The 18,863-nt window shown below is 39.1% G+C and overlaps 1 protein-coding gene across 1 annotated transcript; it reads left to right on the top strand.

The window, feature by feature from the left end:
• Window positions 1-10,978: 10,978 nt before the first annotated feature.
• LOC143888538 (uncharacterized) lies at window positions 10,979-11,464 on the top strand. The gene has a single exon (XM_077392992.1). The coding sequence runs from the start codon at window positions 10,979-10,981 to the stop codon at window positions 11,462-11,464; it is 486 nt and encodes a 161-aa protein (XP_077249107.1).
• The last annotated feature ends 7,399 nt before the right edge of the window (window positions 11,465-18,863 follow it).

Below are 18,863 nucleotides of genomic sequence, written 5' to 3'. Positions count from 1 at the left end.
TACTTGGATTTCGATGAAATTTTGCAGGGACATTGGTGGGACCCTAACCTAGCCTAGGGTGGAATCTGGGGTTCCAATTTAACGATTTGATGAGGTTTGTACTTGAACAAAGGGGTATAGGGCCCGGTCAAAATGGGGTGTCTACATTTAGTTGCAGCAGTCAGAGTCTCTACAACTCTCTCATTTTTAGACCAAGATCTGACCCTTGAAGGAAAGAACCATTACAAGCCTCTCCTTGTTACTGTGCTATGTAATCAAAAGAAGGTACATGCCGTACTCATGGACAATGGTTCGGCATTGAACATCTGTCCACTGAGCACGGCCACAACTATTGATTTCAGTCCTAGTGACTTCACCCCATCTGATCAAGGCATCATGGCCTATGATAACTCCCGACGAGATATAGTTGGAACTCTGTCTGCTGCTATCTTTATGGCTGGTGAAACCTTCGATGTCGAATTCCAAGTACTTGACATCATGTCATCCTTCAACTTGCTGTTAGGACGACCTTGGCTTCACACAGTAGGGGTTGTTCCTTCTTCTTTGAAGTTATCATAGTTCAAGGTGAGGAAGACTTAGAAGTTGGTGCTATCTTATCTGATCCCCATGGCAAGTCAGCCGAAGGTAGTGTTTACCTCAATGGGTTCCACCTCGATGTCACCCATATCAGCTGGGAACAAGCCAAGAAAGAATTGGTTCCACTCCCTTACGATATCAATCAAGTTGTGTCCACTATGCTCAAAATTAACAGATACATCCCCGGAATGGGATTAGGACGATATCAACAAGGAGTAGTCCAGTTCGATGATCTGCATTTTCCTTCCAATGTCGGTACAACTGGTTTAGGCTATCACGACACATATCAGGAGGAACAAAATATGTAGCGCAGTCTAGCGCGAAGAAGGTCATAAAGAAAATCTGGTGAGGTCATGCCTATGCTAGAAATCGAGCAAACCCTGAATTATCAGTTTTGCCGAGAAGGCGAAGACTTCCTTTACTATGGTTTCCCAGAGTGGTCTACACATCCCATCACGGGTGAACGAGTTCCTGAGTTTCAGATTTTCTTTACTACGGGTTGGCCAGGTGAAAAAGATGACATTTGGTGGCGAAAACAGTATAGGCATATAGAGACTTTGAAGTTTGATTGGGTAGATTACCTTGAACCGGTACTGATGCGATCAACATTCCAAGAAAACCCTCTGACAGTCTGCATGATTAGGAAACTCGCTTTGCTGTTCTCTCCTCAAAGTAATGTACCAATGCTGGCAGTTTAGAGCTCTCCAACTAGACAGACACCTTCATCTCGTTCCTTACTATAGCTATCCCTTCTGATACAGATTTCTCCTCCTCTGAGTCCGACTCTTCTTCTGATTCTGACTCCGCTTCTGAAAATGTTTCAAATGTAAATGAACCTGAACAAGACGCATCAGTCAGTTCTTCTTATGTATCTTTTGAATCAATCAAAGAACTTTCTTTGTACTCGCCTTTGTCTCTTGATAATATTGAAACTAATATTTTAAATAACATCAAACAAACCTTCTCAGACGAGGATGCTGATGAAACTCCCCTCAAGATTAAAAAACTAATCGAACGAAGGGAGCAACGTCGAGCAAAACCATCAAAAGATGAGTTTGAAACTATTAACATAAACACTGAATCCCTCCCTCAGGAGATTAAGTTTGGCCAAACCTTATCCCCTAAAGAGCGTGCGAAATTAATCAAATTGTTAAAAGAATTCAAAGAAGTCTTTGCCTGGTCATACAAGGATATGCCAGGATTAAGTGAGGACATTGTCCAGCATTATATCCCTCTCTACCCAGAAGCTAAGCCGAAGAAACAAAAGCTCAGAAAGATGAGGCCTGAATGGCTTCTTAAAATCAAAGATGAGGTGACAAACCAGTTGAAAGCAGAATTTCTAGAGGTCGTCACATATCCCGAGTGGTTAGCAAACATTGTCCCAGTACCTAAGAAGGATGGAAGAGTGCGTTGCTGCGTCAATTTCAGAGATCTAAATAAAGCTAGTCCAAATGATAGCTTTCCCTTGCCCCCACATTGACGTTCTTGTCGATAACACGGCAGGTCAGCCGTACTCTCCTTTATGGATGGTTTCTCGGGGTACAACCAAATAAAGATGGCTCCAGAAGAAAAGACCAAGACAGCGTTCACTATGCAGTGGAGAACCTATTGCTACAAGGTAATGCCATTCGGTCTCAAAAATGCTGGTGCAATGTATCAAAGGGTTGCAACTACCCTCTTTCATGATTTGATTCACAAGGAAGTAGAGGTATACGTTGATGACATGATTGCCAAAGCCAAGTATCGATCAGACCATGTCCATACTTTGAAACAATTCTTCGAAAGAATTGCAAAATATAAACTAAGACTTAACCAAAACAAGTGTGTTTTCGGAGTCATTTCTGGGAAACTGTTAGGTTTTCTCGTCAACCACAGAGGAATCGAAGTAGACCCTGCCAAGGTCAAAGCGATCCAGGAGATGCCGTCTCCCCAAACAGAAAAAGAAATTAGATGATTCTTCAGAAAAGTTCAGTATTTAAGCCGTTTCATCACTCAGCTTACCAGTACGTGCGAGCCAATCTTCAAGCTTCTGAAGAAAAATGTGTCCAAACAGTGGAACTCTGAATGTCAGCAAGCCTTCGAAAAGATCAAAGAATGTCTGTTATCATGTAACGACCCGGATTCTCAGGCTAAATTTTGAGGCAATTCTGAGCCTAGCTCTTTATAAAACAGAGCAAACGAGCCCCAAAAATCCGGATTGCTACGCCTCTCAAAAAAATAAAAGAGGCACAAAACACATTCATTCTTTCATACAGCGGAAGTCTTAGTTAAAAACAAATCATTTATTTAATGAAATAGAGACAAAAAATAAGGGAAGAGAATTTTATTCCAATACTTTCAATAATAACTCCACAAATTTGCCAAATTAAATATCCATGCCCCAAAGGACTTTGGAAAGAAAACTAAAAGAAATAAATAACTGCCTAAACTATGCCATCTCTCCCCATCCCATTGCCTAGGTCATCTCATCAGCAAATGCTCCTTCGTTTTGATCGATTTGCTGGTTTTCTGGATTTTCGCCATTAAAGTCTGTTGAAAAGTTTTAAAGGTCAGGATGCAAGAATAACGGTTATGCAGAGTAATAAAACTTAACTTAGGCAATTGAAGATGTAAAGATATAATCATCTCATATTAGAGGCATATCAAAGAAATTTAGCATATCAAGAAAGACATGGTATTTGGTGCAACAATAAGCAATAATATAGAGGTTTTTCTGATAGCACCTTTGAATTTGCAAAATAGGACTCTTTGTTAAATATGATTGTTCATTAGAGACTATTGCTCTAGTCATTAGAATCTAAGGTTCTAAAATCGTTTAGAGACTATGCTCTTCCCTTTCCTTCCCCATTAATTTCTATACACAATGATACCCATGTAGAATTATAACCTTCGAACTGTTTTTGTACGAGGATACCTTTCGCACTGTTTTTGTACGAGGAGTTCACGTAGTTCTTTTGACCTTCTCGCCCCTTTTTGGGTACGAGGGAAATGGTATCAAGGGTATATGAAACTATGGCCTTTAAATCATCTCCATCATAGGGTTGTGGGTTTTCAATGAAAGCCATGAATTGGATTCAAGAATCAAGAAACAAAAACATAAGAGGTTTTATCTAAATTTTCAAGAACTCTAGTTATAGTGTAGATTACAAAACATAATCCGAAATCTTGCCTTTGCCTTTGAATGGATTGGTTTGATTGATGTGATTGATTACTTGAATGGAGAGAATTGAATGAAGCTTGATGGATCTTGGAGTTGAAAGCCCTTCCTTCTTCTCCCTTTCCTTGAATTCTCCTTTTCTTACTCTCCTTAGGTTTTAGGGTTTTGATTTATGAAGAACATTAGGTTAAGATAGTGTATATATATGGTCATGAATCTTTTTAGGGTTTGTTTGGGTGTTAACTTACCAAAAAGGATGGAAATCGGCACTTCATAGAGAGTTTGGAAACTCTCGGATTCTCAATCCGCGACGTTCTCGGAGTTCCGAGGCATTTTCTCGGAGTTCCGAGAATTCTCGGAGTTCCGAGAAATGCTCTCGGAGTTCCGAGAACCGGATTCCAAAACTACTGTCCGATTTCTCGGAATTCCGAGGTTATTTTCTCGGAGTTCCGAGATCTCTCCAGTAGTTCTCGGAGTTCCGAGAATTATTCTCGGAATTCCGAGTTTTAGTTTTTTTTTTTTTTTTTTTTTTTTGAGGGTTGTTACACTCTACCCCCCTTAGAGGAATTTCGTCCTCGAAATTAGATCTCTCTCATAGGGTAAACCGAAAACAACCGATTATTATACAACAGATTATAAATGAGAAGTAAGGAATATACCTCCGAGCAAATGCGGATAATTCTTCAAGATTTCTGATTCGCGCTCCCAAGTTGCTTCTTCAACGCCATGATGTCGCCAAAGAACCTTGACCAACGAAATCGTCTTATTTCGCAAAGCTCGCTCTTCTCGATCTAAAATCTTCACAGGTCCTTCAGAAAAAGACCAATCTTCTTGAAGCTCGACATCATCCTCGGCCAAAACATGTGAAGGGTCGGGATGATACAATCGAAGCATCGATACATGAAAAACATCATGCATCCGCTCCAAATTAGAAGGCAACTTCAATTTATAAGCTCTTGCCCCAATCCTTTTCACAATTCGGTAGGGTCCAATAAAACGAGGAGTCAACTTCCCTTTCTTTCCAAAACGCATTACTGCCCTGAACGGCGAAATCTTCACAAAAACCATATCGCCTTCAGCGAATTCTAAATCTCTCCTCCGCTGATCGGCATAACTCTTCTGTCGACTCTGCGCGATCTTCAAACGATCCTTAATCAATGCAACTTTTTCAGTCGACTCTCGAACCAACTTTGGTCCAAGCAATTGCTTCTCACCAACTTCAGCCCAGCACAAAGGTGATCTGCAGGCACGGCCATATAGAGCTTCGAATGGAGCCATCTGAATACTCTGCTGGTAGCTGTTGTTGTAAGCAAATTCACATTGAGGCAAATGCTTCTCCCAATCTCCACCAAAATCTAGAACACAAGCTCTCAACAAATCTTCAAGGATCTGATTTACCCTTTCAGTCTGACCATCAGTCTGAGGATGATATGCTGTACTGAAACTCAACTTCGAACCCAAAGCAGAATGTAAGCTCTTCCAGAATCCCGAAGTGAAACGAGAGTCTCGGTCAGAGATTATGGTCGAGGGCACACCATGATACCTAACGATCTGAGCCACATATGTTTCAGCAAGCTTTTCCAACTTCCAATCTTTCTTAATCGGAATGAAATGAGCCGATTTAGAAAGACGGTCCACGATCACCCAAATACCATCACAATTGCTCTTCGATTTGGGTAAACCCATGATAAAATCCATGGACAAGCTATCCCATTTCCACATGGGAATCTCCAAAGGGTCCAATGTACCTCCAGGTTTCTGATGCTCTGCCTTTACTTTCTGACAAGTTAGGCATTTAGAAACATACTCAGCAATGTCCCTTTTCATTCCACTCCACCAAAGATTCCTCTTCAAGTCTTGGTACATCTTTGTGTTACCTGGATGAATGGTGTAACGAGACTTATGTGCCTCATCCAAAATGTCCCTTCTGATTTCTTCCTTAGCTGGCACACAAATTCTGTCTTTAAAGAACAAACATCCATCCTCTCCTACTGAAAACTTTGGTTTAGAATCAACTTCAGCCTTTAATTTCAAAATTCCTTCATCATCTATCTGAGCTGCTTTAACAGTTTCTATGATATTCGACCGAACTCGAATATTAGCAATAAAGGATTTATCGCCAATTTCGCAAGTTCCCAAATCTAAATCTCTGAACCGCTCAAGCAATTCCCATTCTTCCATCATCAAACAGGCCATCATAGGGTGTTCTTGTCGGCTAAGAGCGTCAGCCACTACATTAGTCTTGCCTGGATGATAACTCAAGGTGAAGTCATAATCCTTCAAAAATTCAACCCATCTTCTCTGTCTCATATTCAGCTCTTTCTGATCAAAAAGATACTTGAGGCTCTTATGATCTGTAAAAACCTCAAACTTGACACCATACAAGTAGTGTCGCCATATCCTCAAAGCGAAAACCACTGCTGCTAATTCCAGATCATGAGTTGGGTAATTCACTTCGTGCTTCTTCAACTGTCTCGAACCATAGGCAATGACCTTGCCTGATTGCATGAGCACGCAACCCAAACCTCGAAATGATGCATCACTATACACCACAAAATCTCCTTCTGCGGTAGGAAGTATCAAAACTGGAGCTGATGTCAATATTTTCTTCAATTCTTGAAAACTGCTTTCACATTCTTCATTCCAAACATATTTAACATTCTTCCTGGTCAATTTAGTCAAAGGTCCAGCTAAAATTGAAAAGCCTTCAACAAACTTCCTGTAATACCCGGCCAGACCCAAGAAACTTCTGATTTCAGTAACATTGGTAGGTTGCTTCCAGGAAGTAACTGCTTGAATCTTAGTAGGATCCACTTCAATTCCTTCTTTTGATATCACATGACCCAAAAATGTAACACGCTCGAGCCAAAACTCACATTTAGAGAATTTTGCATACAACTGATTCTTTCTCAAAGTCTCCAATGCAAGTCCCAAATGCTTAGCATGCTCCTCTTCAGATTTCGAGTAAATAAGGATGTCATCTATGAATACCACCACGAACTGATCCAAAAATGGCTTGAATACTCTATTCATCAAGTCCATAAATATGGCTGGTGCATTTGTCAATCCAAACGGCATTACGACAAATTCATAGTGACCGTATCGAGTACGAAAAGCTGACTTTGAAATGTCTTCGTCTCTGATACGCAACTGATGATATCCAGATCTCAAATCAATCTTAGAGAAATGAGTAGCTCCTTGCAACTGGTCAAAGAGATCGTCTATCAGAGGAAGAGGATAACGATTCTTGATAGTCACCTTATTCAACTGCTTGTAGTCAATGCACAAGCGAAGACTACCATCCTTCTTCTTCACAAATAGCACAGGAGCTCCCCATGGGGATGAACTGGGTCTAACAAATCCCTTCTCCAACAATTCTGATAACTGCTCCTTCAATTCTTTCAATTCAGCCGGGGCCATTCTGTAAGGTGTTTTAGAAATAGGCTCGGTCCCTGGCACAAGATCGATAGTAAAGTCGATCTCTCGGTGGGGAGGTAATTCAAAGTCTTCTGGAAAGACATCCAGAAACTCCCTCACCACAGGGATGTCTGAAACAGACAACTCAATACTGACTTCTTCCTTCTCCATGAAAGCCAGAAAGCATTCACATCCTTTATTGATCAACTTCTGAGCTTTCACAGCTGGAATTACTTTAATCTTCTTCATAGGGCGCTTCACTCCCTCAAAAATGATTTCTTCTTCTCCAGGAATTGCAAATTTCACGATTTTATGAAAGCAATCCACATTAGCATGATAAGCTGCTAGCCAATCCATACCAAGGATAACTCTAAAATCGTTCATCTCCAATAGCACTAAATCAGCCAAAAGCTCTCTACCACCTATCTTTATAATACATCCCTTACACACTAAATTTGTAATTACATCATCTCCTAAAGGAGTAATAATTCTCAAAGGGAAATTTAGAGTAATAGGGGTCAAATTCAGTTCCTTCGCAAAAATTGGCGATATGAATGACAAGGTAGAGCCAGAATCTACAAGAATATGCACAGATGTATTATTAACAAAAAGCTGACCTTCAATGACTGCGTCGGAGGCATCAGCGTCTTGTTGATTAAGCGCATAGACTCGGTTGACAGGTGCTTGAGATGCACTCTTCTCCGGATTCTGCTGGCGATTCTGATACCCTTTCCACTGATTCTGCTGCTGCTGCTGCGCTGGGGGTTTCTGCTGCTGCTGATTATTATTAATTCGGTTCCCCTGATTCATTGCTGGCTGAAAATTCTGCTGCTGCCTTTGAGGTCTCATGTCCCTAAATGTAGGCTTAGGACACTCCAAAATCTTGTGACTCGGGTCTCCACAGTTGTGGCAGACATTCATCGTCTTCCAACACCTTCCAGCATGAAATTTTCCGCAAATAGCACAAGGAACCCTTGCAGGAACTCCATCTTCCATTCTCTGTCTCTTAGGCGGCGGCACTTGATTCCTGCTCCCTGATGGCGGCATTCTGGCGGCCATAATCACTTTCTCACTACGCTCAGCCATCTCGGCTTTCGCGCAAGCTTCTACCAAAGTCTGAGGTTCATGAAGAACAACTTTCGCCATAAGAGATGGGCGAAGGTTGTCAACAAACTTCGAAACTTTATCCTCCTCTGTAGAGGCATAGCCAGGTGCATACCTCGACAACTGCCTAAACTTGGCTCCATACTGAGCCACAGTCAAAGATCCCTGCTTCAGAGACGCAAACTGAGATGCCAATTCCCTCTTAACATGGTTAGGAAAGAATTGGTTGTTGAACCGTACTTTGAATTCGGTCCACGTCTCATTCTTAGCATAAGGATAATTTTGCAGTAAGGATCTCCACCACACTCCTGCTTGGTCCTTTACTAAAAAGGTAGCCAAACGGATTTTCTGAATATCACTGCACTCCATCACTTCAAAAATTCCTTCCACTTCCAAAATCCAGTGGTCTGCAACCAAAGGGTCTCCCACTCCTGTAAACTCCGATGGCCTGTAGTCCCTGAATTGCCTGTGCAGCTTAGTCGGATCTGCTGCAGGCGCATGGCGAGCTGCTAGAGTGGTTGCAATGTTCTGCAAAGCGGCCTGATTAGCTGCTTGGTTAGCAGCCTGTGCCTGAGCTTGACCTCTAAGGAGATCAGCAATCATGAGTAAAGGATCTGCTCCTTCACCAACATGGGCATCACCACGACCTCTCCTAGCATTACCTCGCAACTCTCTTTGATCCATCTGTCAAAAGAACACACAATTGTTAGTTCATAAAAATTCTAATTTACTTAATTTAATTATGATCATGTAAATTGTGGTTAGGTTGTACTTTAGCTAATTAGGTTCAACTACTCAACCTTAGACATATACCCAGACTCGCACTAGGTTCCTCACTGACTAACCTAGATAAGCTCTGATACCACCTCTGTAACGACCCGGATACCCAGGCTAAATTTTGAGGCAATTCTGAGCCTAGCTCTTTATAAAACAGAGCAAACGAGCCCCAAAAATCCGGATTGCTACGCCTCTCAAAAAAATAAAAGAGGCACAAAACACATTCATTCTTTCATACAGCGGAAGTCTTAGTTAAAAACAAATCATTTATTTAATGAAATAGAGACAAAAAATAAGGGAAGAGAATTTTATTCCAATACTTTCAATAATAACTCCACAAATTTGCCAAATTAAATATCCATGCCCCAAAGGACTTTGGAAAGAAAACTAAAAGAAATAAATAACTGCCTAAACTATGCCATCTCTCCCCATCCCATTGCCTAGGTCATCTCATCAGCAAATGCTCCTTCGTTTTGATCGATTTGCTGGTTTTCTGGATTTTCGCCATTAAAGTCTGTTGAAAAGTTTTAAAGGTCAGGATGCAAGAATAACGGTTATGCAGAGTAATAAAACTTAACTTAGGCAATTGAAGATGTAAAGATATAATCATCTCATATTAGAGGCATATCAAAGAAATTTAGCATATCAAGAAAGACATGGTATTTGGTGCAACAATAAGCAATAATATAGAGGTTTTTCTGATAGCACCTTTGAATTTGCAAAATAGGACTCTTTGTTAAATATGATTGTTCATTAGAGACTATTGCTCTAGTCATTAGAATCTAAGGTTCTAAAATCGTTTAGAGACTATGCTCTTCCCTTTCCTTCCCCATTAATTTCTATACACAATGATACCCATGTAGAATTATAACCTTCGAACTGTTTTTGTACGAGGATACCTTTCGCACTGTTTTTGTACGAGGAGTTCACGTAGTTCTTTTGACCTTCTCGCCCCTTTTTGGGTACGAGGGAAATGGTATCAAGGGTATATGAAACTATGGCCTTTAAATCATCTCCATCATAGGGTTGTGGGTTTTCAATGAAAGCCATGAATTGGATTCAAGAATCAAGAAACAAAAACATAAGAGGTTTTATCTAAATTTTCAAGAACTCTAGTTATAGTGTAGATTACAAAACATAATCCGAAATCTTGCCTTTGCCTTTGAATGGATTGGTTTGATTGATGTGATTGATTACTTGAATGGAGAGAATTGAATGAAGCTTGATGGATCTTGGAGTTGAAAGCCCTTCCTTCTTCTCCCTTTCCTTGAATTCTCCTTTTCTTACTCTCCTTAGGTTTTAGGGTTTTGATTTATGAAGAACATTAGGTTAAGATAGTGTATATATATGGTCATGAATCTTTTTAGGGTTTGTTTGGGTGTTAACTTACCAAAAAGGATGGAAATCGGCACTTCATAGAGAGTTTGGAAACTCTCGGATTCTCAATCCGCGACGTTCTCGGAGTTCCGAGGCATTTTCTCGGAGTTCCGAGAATTCTCGGAGTTCCGAGAAATGCTCTCGGAGTTCCGAGAACCGGATTCCAAAACTACTGTCCGATTTCTCGGAATTCCGAGGTTATTTTCTCGGAGTTCCGAGATCTCTCCAGTAGTTCTCGGAGTTCCGAGAATTATTCTCGGAATTCCGAGTTTTAGTTTTTTTTTTTTTTTTTTTTGAGGGTTGTTACATATCACCTCCAATTTTATCACCAGCAGTCCCTAGGCGGCCATTTCTCCTGTATCTTTCAAATACGGATACGTCTCTCGGATGTTTGTTGGCGCAAGAAGATCCAGAGACAAGAAAAGAAATGCCAGTTTATTACCTCAGCTAGAAGATGTTAGATTATGAACTAAATTACACTCAACTGGAGAAACTTGTCTAGCATTAGTGTGGGCCACTCAAAGGCTTAGACACTACTTGCTATCACAAAGAATCTACCTCGTCTCTCGTATGGATCCGATGAAGTATCTGTTCGAAAAATCAGCCCTGATTGGCAAAACTATGCGTTGGTTGTTATTATCAGAATTTGACATCACATATGTCACCCAGAAGTATGATAAAGGCAGAATCATTGCAAAGCAATTAGCTGATGCACCCACTGAAAATGCAGAATTGAGTCGTGAGTTTCCAGACGGAGGAATCTTGACAATCAGAGATGTGCCTAGTCTTACAACATGGACCATGTACTTTGATGGAGCATCCAACTCAAAAGGCAAAGGGGTCGGTATTGTCCTTATTTCATCTCGAGATGAGCACATACCAATCTCTATCAAATTAAACTTTGACTGCACCAACAATGTGGCTGAGTATGAAGCCTGCATAGCCGGTCTGGAAGCAGCCCTATCCTTGGAGGTACAAGACCTTGATGTATACAGAGATTCTCTGTTAATCATCTGTCAAACATATGGAAATGGCTCACCAAAGAGGATAAGTTAGTTCCATATCACACTTACCTTACGAGTCTGATGAAGAGTTTCCACAATATCAGCTTCACCTACATCTCTAGATTAAGAAACAGGTTCGCTGATGCGCTAGCAACTCTTGCGTCTATGGTTTATATCCCGGTTGGGGTTAAGGTCCGTCCTTTGGCAATAAAACGACATGTCTTCCCTGCACACATACACATGGTTCAGATAGCAGCCAGATGTCCAGATGGGAAACCTTGGTATTTCGATATCAAAAATCTTATCTCCGGTAGGGGACACCCCCCAGAAGCCTCTTTAAAGGAAAGAAGAGCGTTACAAAAACTGGCGTGCATGTATGTCATTTGTGGAGGAGACTTATACTGCAGGTCATTTGATAGAGTCCAGCTCCTTTGTGTTGATGAAGATAGAGCCGCAAAAATTTTAGAAGATGTTCACTCAGGTGTTTGTGGTCCTCATATGAATGGCAAAATGTTAGCACGGAAGATAATTCGTTTTGGTTACTTTTGAACTACCCTCGAAGCAGATTGCTTTTCGTTTGTCAAAACATGTCACTTATGTCAGATCCATGCTAACCTGATAGATGTGCCGCCATCGGAGCTTAATTTGCTCACATCTCCGTGGCCATTCTCAGTCTGGGGTATTGACATCATTGGTAAGATCTCTCCCAAGTCATCCAGTGGGTACGAATACATACTTGTCGCAATCAATTACTTCCCTAAATGGATCGAAGCACAGTCGTACACTTCAATATCATCTGCATCAGTCACAAAATTCATCAGGGCCAATATCATCTGTAGATATGGAGTCCCTCACGAGATGATATCAGACAATGATTCAAATTTCAAGAAAGAAGTAGCATCGTTGTGTGCAGAATTCAGAATCAAATACCATAAGTCTTCTCCCTATAGACCTCAGACTAATGGTGCTGTCGAAGCAACTAATAAGAATATCAAGACTATTCTTCGAAAAATGACCCGATCGTACAAAGATTGGTCGAGTAAACTCCCATTCGTACTTTGGGCATAGAGAACGTCTGTCTGCACATCTACTGGAGTCACTCCTTATTCACTCACATATGACATGGAAGCTGTCCTGCCCATCGAGTTGAAAATCCCGTCACTCAGAATCCCGATGGAAAGCGATTTACCAGAATATGAATGGGCTCGTATTCGTTATCAAGAGTTGTGTATGATGGATGAGAAAAGGTTGAAAGCAGCGTACCATGTACAAGGCTATCAGCGCAGAATTAGAAAGAGCTTTCAACAGGAAGGTTTGAATCTGTGAACTCGAAGAAGGGGATATGGTGCTTAGGGAATGTCGAGCTTCTATTTTCGATCCACGGAGAAATTTTAGACCTAACTGGTCTGGCCCCTACGTCGTTGATGAAATCTTGCTCGAAAAAGCCGTCAGACTTCTTGACCAAAACGGGGATAGAATTCCTGAACCCACTAACCTCGATCAGTTAAAAAGATATTACTCTTAGAAACAAATCAAAATTCAAACTACGCGGACCTAATCTCATCCTATTTGGGGTACGTAGGCAACCTAACAAACCCAGGTTCGGTCACCCTTTTGGCACAACCCAAACAGAACCCATCACATTACTCCTTTTAATCATTTTCCCCGTAGAAAAGCCTCGAACTACGCAGACCTGATCCCAACCCTTCTTTGGGGTACGTAGGCAACCGATCATCTCGGGTTCGGTCACCATTGGTAAAACCAATAAACCTTTTCAATATCCCCACAAATCTCCAAAATGTCTAGAACAAGAAGATCTGAAGATCCGCTAAGTTGAAAATCTGAAATTGCAGCTTAGGCAAAAATTAGGATCATCAAACCTGTAGGAACACAACCTGAAACTTTATTCCTAGCAAATATTAAGGTATAAACGGTCTGTCAAGTTAAAAATCCATAAAGGACGACTTGATTGCTGGCAGGGCATATCTTCGGAATTACCAGTCAAAGATTTCTCTGATCCAAAACAAAATGAGTTAATACTTCAAACAATCTAAAGGGTCTCTGGACCATGATTAAAAACCAGGGGCAGGAAACACTGCCTATGCGTAAGAATATTTAAACTCATCTATCTAGGGTTCCGACTTACCTAAATAAAACAAAAGCATTTGTTTAATTAAAGTCAAGTCTCCCTCCTTTCCTCCCTACATGGAAATTCAAAAGAAGAAGCAGAAATTTTGTCTTTTCCTCTCACCTATATCCTTGCCCAGCTTAGGTAATCATATGTTGAAGAAAGGCACAGCAAATTCCTTTATCTCAGAAGGTCACGATCCAACTCAGTATTTCAAGTCTCAGAAGATCAGCTCAGTACCCCGTATACAGATCTCAAAAGACTAGCTCAGTACCCCGTGTACAAATCTCAGAAGATCAGCTCAGCATCCCATGTATAGATCTTAAAATATCAACTCAGTATTTCGAATACAGTTCTCATAAGACCAAGATCCAGTTTGGTACTTTGTGTACAGAAAAGAAACATTCGAAGGAATGTAACTTTACCATATGTGGCTATCAGCATGTATCTCCTTCATGTTTGTAATAAAATTGCTACCCTAGTCTCGCCTTATATTTTGCTTTCTCTTGTCAGTGGGAATGAATATACTAGGGGCATTTTTGTATTATTAATCACAGAAATATGATTAATAACACAAAAATACATGATCAAATCACTAAGAAACCATGCAAGGGGCATTTTACATTACTAGCCTCGCTAATAATGCAAAATGCTTGAAAATCAAAATCGGCTTTTAAAATATTCAAAATGAAGTTGTTTTAAGAACTATACTAGAGGCATTTTTGTATAAATATCCATCTAGAATGGATGTCTAGTTATACAAAAACCCACTTTTCTCAAGAAGCAACAAACACGAACAATTGCAGATAAAAGCAAACCAGTCAAAAGTGATCCATATAAATATATATATATATATATATATATATATATATGTGTGTGTGTGTGTGTGTGTGTGTGTGTGTGTCTGATCAATTACAAAATACATCTCATCCCCAACTGGAGGAATCAAAAAGAAAAAAACATAAACAGAATACGCTAATCACTGCTCTGGCGGCGGTGGATCTCACGGATCATACTCTGGACGATCCTGATGTAGATAGACAGGAGGTGTAGCAGCTGCTCCAGGCTGAGAAATTGAAGAATCTCCTGGTTCTCTAAAACCCATATGAACATCGTCCAAAAGACGATGAAGTGAACTAGAGGTCATCGTCATCCCTGTAACTGTGGGACCCGATCCCACGAGAGGGGCAGCACGACCCGCCTCCCTCTCTCTTGGTCTCTCGTACCCACGCGGTTGGCGTGTGCCGTTTCTTATTGATTTAATCATCTGTCCTGTGAACTTGGGATCACTAAAGCAATCCGAATTTCACACAAAAGAGAATGACAGAGTCGCCACCTAGATAAGAGATCTAGGGCCTGTAAATGACCAGAAATCTAGATTCGCTACCTGATTACGAGAATGGAAGTATGGGGAATTACCACCACAAGCATCATTCTTGCCCGATAATCCGGTCTTCAATTTCAAAAGTTAACTCTCTTGAATTTCTTTTAAATGGCTCATTTAACTCTTTATTAATGTGCGAACTATGTGACATGCATCCTAAAATCTAATTTCAATGTATTCCCTAATGTGTATCTTGATTTTTTTAATTTGTTTGGATTCAATCTAAGTGAATGTTCTCCTAAAGTTCTAATTTGAGAGAAATCCTATATATTTAGTTAAGAAGTTATAAAAAAACTAATATACAAAACCCCACCATTTGTGGTAGGCCGACTCGTGTTTGGTATGCCATTTAAAGCATCCAAAACTGCCTACGTATCCAAGCCTCACTGGAATCAGAGTCGATCGTAGTTCGGTGCCTGAACTAAGCTACATGCCTAAGACATCTAGGACACCAATCTAGACTGGAAGGACTGTTTCAACAGTTTAAGAGAGATTATTTAGTTCAAGTTGAGTAGATTTTATTATCCTAGGACTCCATCTAAGATGCTATATGGTCTTATCTAAATGCAAGACATCCCTTAGACTAATGCAAGTGAACCTACATCCTAGGTAACTAGGCTTGTCCTATGGGAAAAAGGGGTAACTAGTGTAACTAGATCTATGAATCAATTGCTAATAATAGCAATCGGTCGAGATTAGGCTGAACTCCCTAACTTTAGGACATCCTAAAACCTTGAAAACATGATGTAAGTGTTCCTAATTGGTTCTAAAAGTCCCTACGAAGAGATACCGTTATCCAACGGTTCCAAAAGCATGGATCAAATGATCTTAATTTATTAAGTTAATGATTTTTAATTTTTCAAAGATTTCCGATTCCTAACATCTAAGGAATACCAAAGGCTCTAGGGCTTGACGAATTTCAGCCTTGAGTTACATTCAAGAAAGGGAATCGTGCTTTCCACCCTTGCATAATTTAACACGTAAGTTATAATATGTTATTGCCTGGCATATTTCTCAGGATTTTCGTGGACAGTGGACCTCGGAGCCAACAACATACTATAATTTAAATGCTCAAATTGTTAAGGATTGTTCGCAATTAAGATACGATTATTAACGCAATCTTGGCGATTAAACTATCATAGCATTGCAAATTAGCAAAGGAAGCCAATGACTCCTAAAGTTTTTATTTCAATAGTTTAAAGATTGAATATATGATAGAGCATTAGAATTTTTTTGGAAAATTTTGATAATAATTCGAATTTATTTTGATTTTCTTAAGTATTTTAAAGAAATTCAGTTCAGATTAGAGATTTGCACATCAACTTATAGCAAATCTATTCAGATTAAGCTAAATTTTTTACAGTAGCTTTCTCTTGACCAGAGAAGATTACTTTACAATTTTCATCGATTATAAATATATTTTGCTATCAGTTTTCCAATGGTTAAAGAATTCTGTTCAGATTTTAGATTTACACAGTAACTCATAGGAAATATATTCTACATAAGCTCAAATTTTTACAGTAGATGTCTCTAGACCAGGGAGGGTTACGCTAAAAGTTTCATGAATTTTAAAGATGATATACTATCAATATTTGATTTTAAAAGTATCTGTCCAGATTATGAATTTACAAACAAACACATAGTAAATCTTATCCAAATCAATCCAAACTTCATGAAAACATGTCATTCCATCCATAACTCTCAATAAAAGATTTACAGAATTTTTCATTACAATTTACTATTTTTTCCGATTTAATATTGCATGCTTGATTCGGCATAAATAAATCATAAACAAGTATCTAACAGCAACCAAAAATCTTGAAAAATTCACAGGATATTAGATTAAGTCTTAGTTACTTTTCATCCAAATTAAATCTCTGGAAACTCAATATATTTTTCGAAAATTAGATTTTTTCAAAAATACCCCTAGCATTAAATAAATTTTTAAGCCCCTTAAATTAAATCCAAAATTCTTCAAAAAATTCGTACTGTTCCAAAACCTTAAAAGTCTATTTTATTAAAATTTTTATTGATTTTTTATTTGTTTCGACATCTTTTTAAATTCGATCTTTGGAATTTTACCCCTTTGAGGGTAAAGTTCAAAGGGTCAAATCGTGGTCAAAACGAAGTCAAAATTTCTAAGAATTCCAGATTTCTATGCTCTTTAATACACAAAAGTCTCAGAGATTGAAAAATTCAAGAAATTTCAAAGGCTTATTAAAGTTGCTTTGTAAAGTGGATTTAAACCCTCTTAACTTTAAAATTTGGATTGTAATATTAAAAAATAGATTTTCGAAGAAAAATTTTAGATTATGAAATAACCTAAACCTGATCTCATCTCCTCAAAATTTTCACATGCAAACAATTTCATCTTCATAGCTTTTCAAAGAAAATCACAAATTCAATCGTAACATGCTTCTAGTTTAAACTACATGAAAGAGGGTTTTGGAATACCAACATTGCTAGCTCTCCTTGTCTCTAGGGTAAGTAATCCTTGAAAATACTCTTTGACTTACCCTTTTAATCGCAAAGAAAACCCCGAATAGCCTCCAATGTTGAATATGTTGAATATATGAAAGCACTTTGTATAGAACCAAGTGATAGAGATGAACACCAAAGCACACAAAACAATTGAACAAATTCTAAGATGGAGGAGAGAGAGGGATGAAATTTTTTAGAGAGCAGCCAAAGGTTGTGCTTGCTTTGTTTTTATAGAAAAAGTTAGGGTTAGATTGGATTTGGAAGTTTCCAATGTGAGGACTCCTACCTTTAGTTAGTTTTCAATTTGTGCTTTGACTTTCTCATTCTTTTATTTCCATATTAAACTGATTTCTAAACCTTATTTCTTGCAAGCTAAGCAATGCTAAATTACACAATGGAGATCCTTCAAGATCAATCTAGAAGCCTTCTCACTTAGGAAACTAGCTTTTATGAATAATTTTCGTCCAAAAATGGTTGCCCAATGTTTGAGCTCATTTTTGACCAATTTAGAAGCTGATTCAGGACAATTCATAAATTAGAAAGTTGTAGATCTTTTCGAGACGTTCGAAACAAGTATAATTACAAATTTTTTGAACCAGAAGGTAAAACGTTGTGGCCGTTTAGTAACCTAATCATACAAGCCCTTTCTAATTATAACTCTTCCTTTCTTTATTATTTTTTCAAAACAAATATGATGTCACCAACCACCTCATCCCATGTTGGACGTTTTTGCATGTGGTCTCCGCATGTGGGGCGCTCACTTATGTGGCCGACTAACATGGGTGGATCCACATGGAGCCCCACCTTGTGGGCTTTAGCCCAATGGGCCTTTTGACATGTATTTTGGGTTTTTTTAATGAAATTCAATAAAATCCTTTAAATTTAAATTTTTTATTGATGAACCCAACTTATATGACATTTATGGTGCACCATCGACATATGGTCGAACCATCCCCTTTAGAATAATTTTTCGGACCAAAGTACCCCTATTCGACCATTACACATCCAAATGGGACCAAAATACCCTCAAATTGGTTCACCCCTTAAAGGGGAAAGTTAAAATGGAAAGTCTTTGTGGTCAAACTTCAAAAATAGAAACTTATAAAATTGAGTCCTTTTGGTGGCAATATCAAACAGGATCATTTGGTACCCCTTGAAAATACCCAAAATGCCTTTGACACATAAAATTTCCAAGTCAAATGAAACCCTTGAGAAACTCTAAATTTAGCAGGCTTTCCAAAATTCATGAAATGATCTAAGATTCCTTAGACACACCCTAGAGGTCAAATGAAACATATTGTAAATGACCAAAATACCCTTGTAGTGCAAAAATGGGCAAAAAGGAGGGTAACCCTAAATATTCTAGGTTTTTTTACTTGCTTGGAAACTTGAACTTTCATCTTCCAGATACCATTGGAACACCCTAGAAACCTTTAGGATTGCGAATCAACTTCCAAA

The sequence above is a fragment of the Tasmannia lanceolata genome, unplaced genomic scaffold, assembly GCF_043159265.1.
Source record: "Tasmannia lanceolata isolate RefF3 unplaced genomic scaffold, GAP_Taslan_0.1 ptg000012l, whole genome shotgun sequence".
In the NCBI taxonomy this organism is placed as follows: domain Eukaryota; kingdom Viridiplantae; phylum Streptophyta; class Magnoliopsida; order Canellales; family Winteraceae; genus Tasmannia; species Tasmannia lanceolata.
The sequence above is the reverse complement of the archived record's forward strand: the minus strand, read 5'-3'. Positions and strand labels throughout refer to the sequence as shown.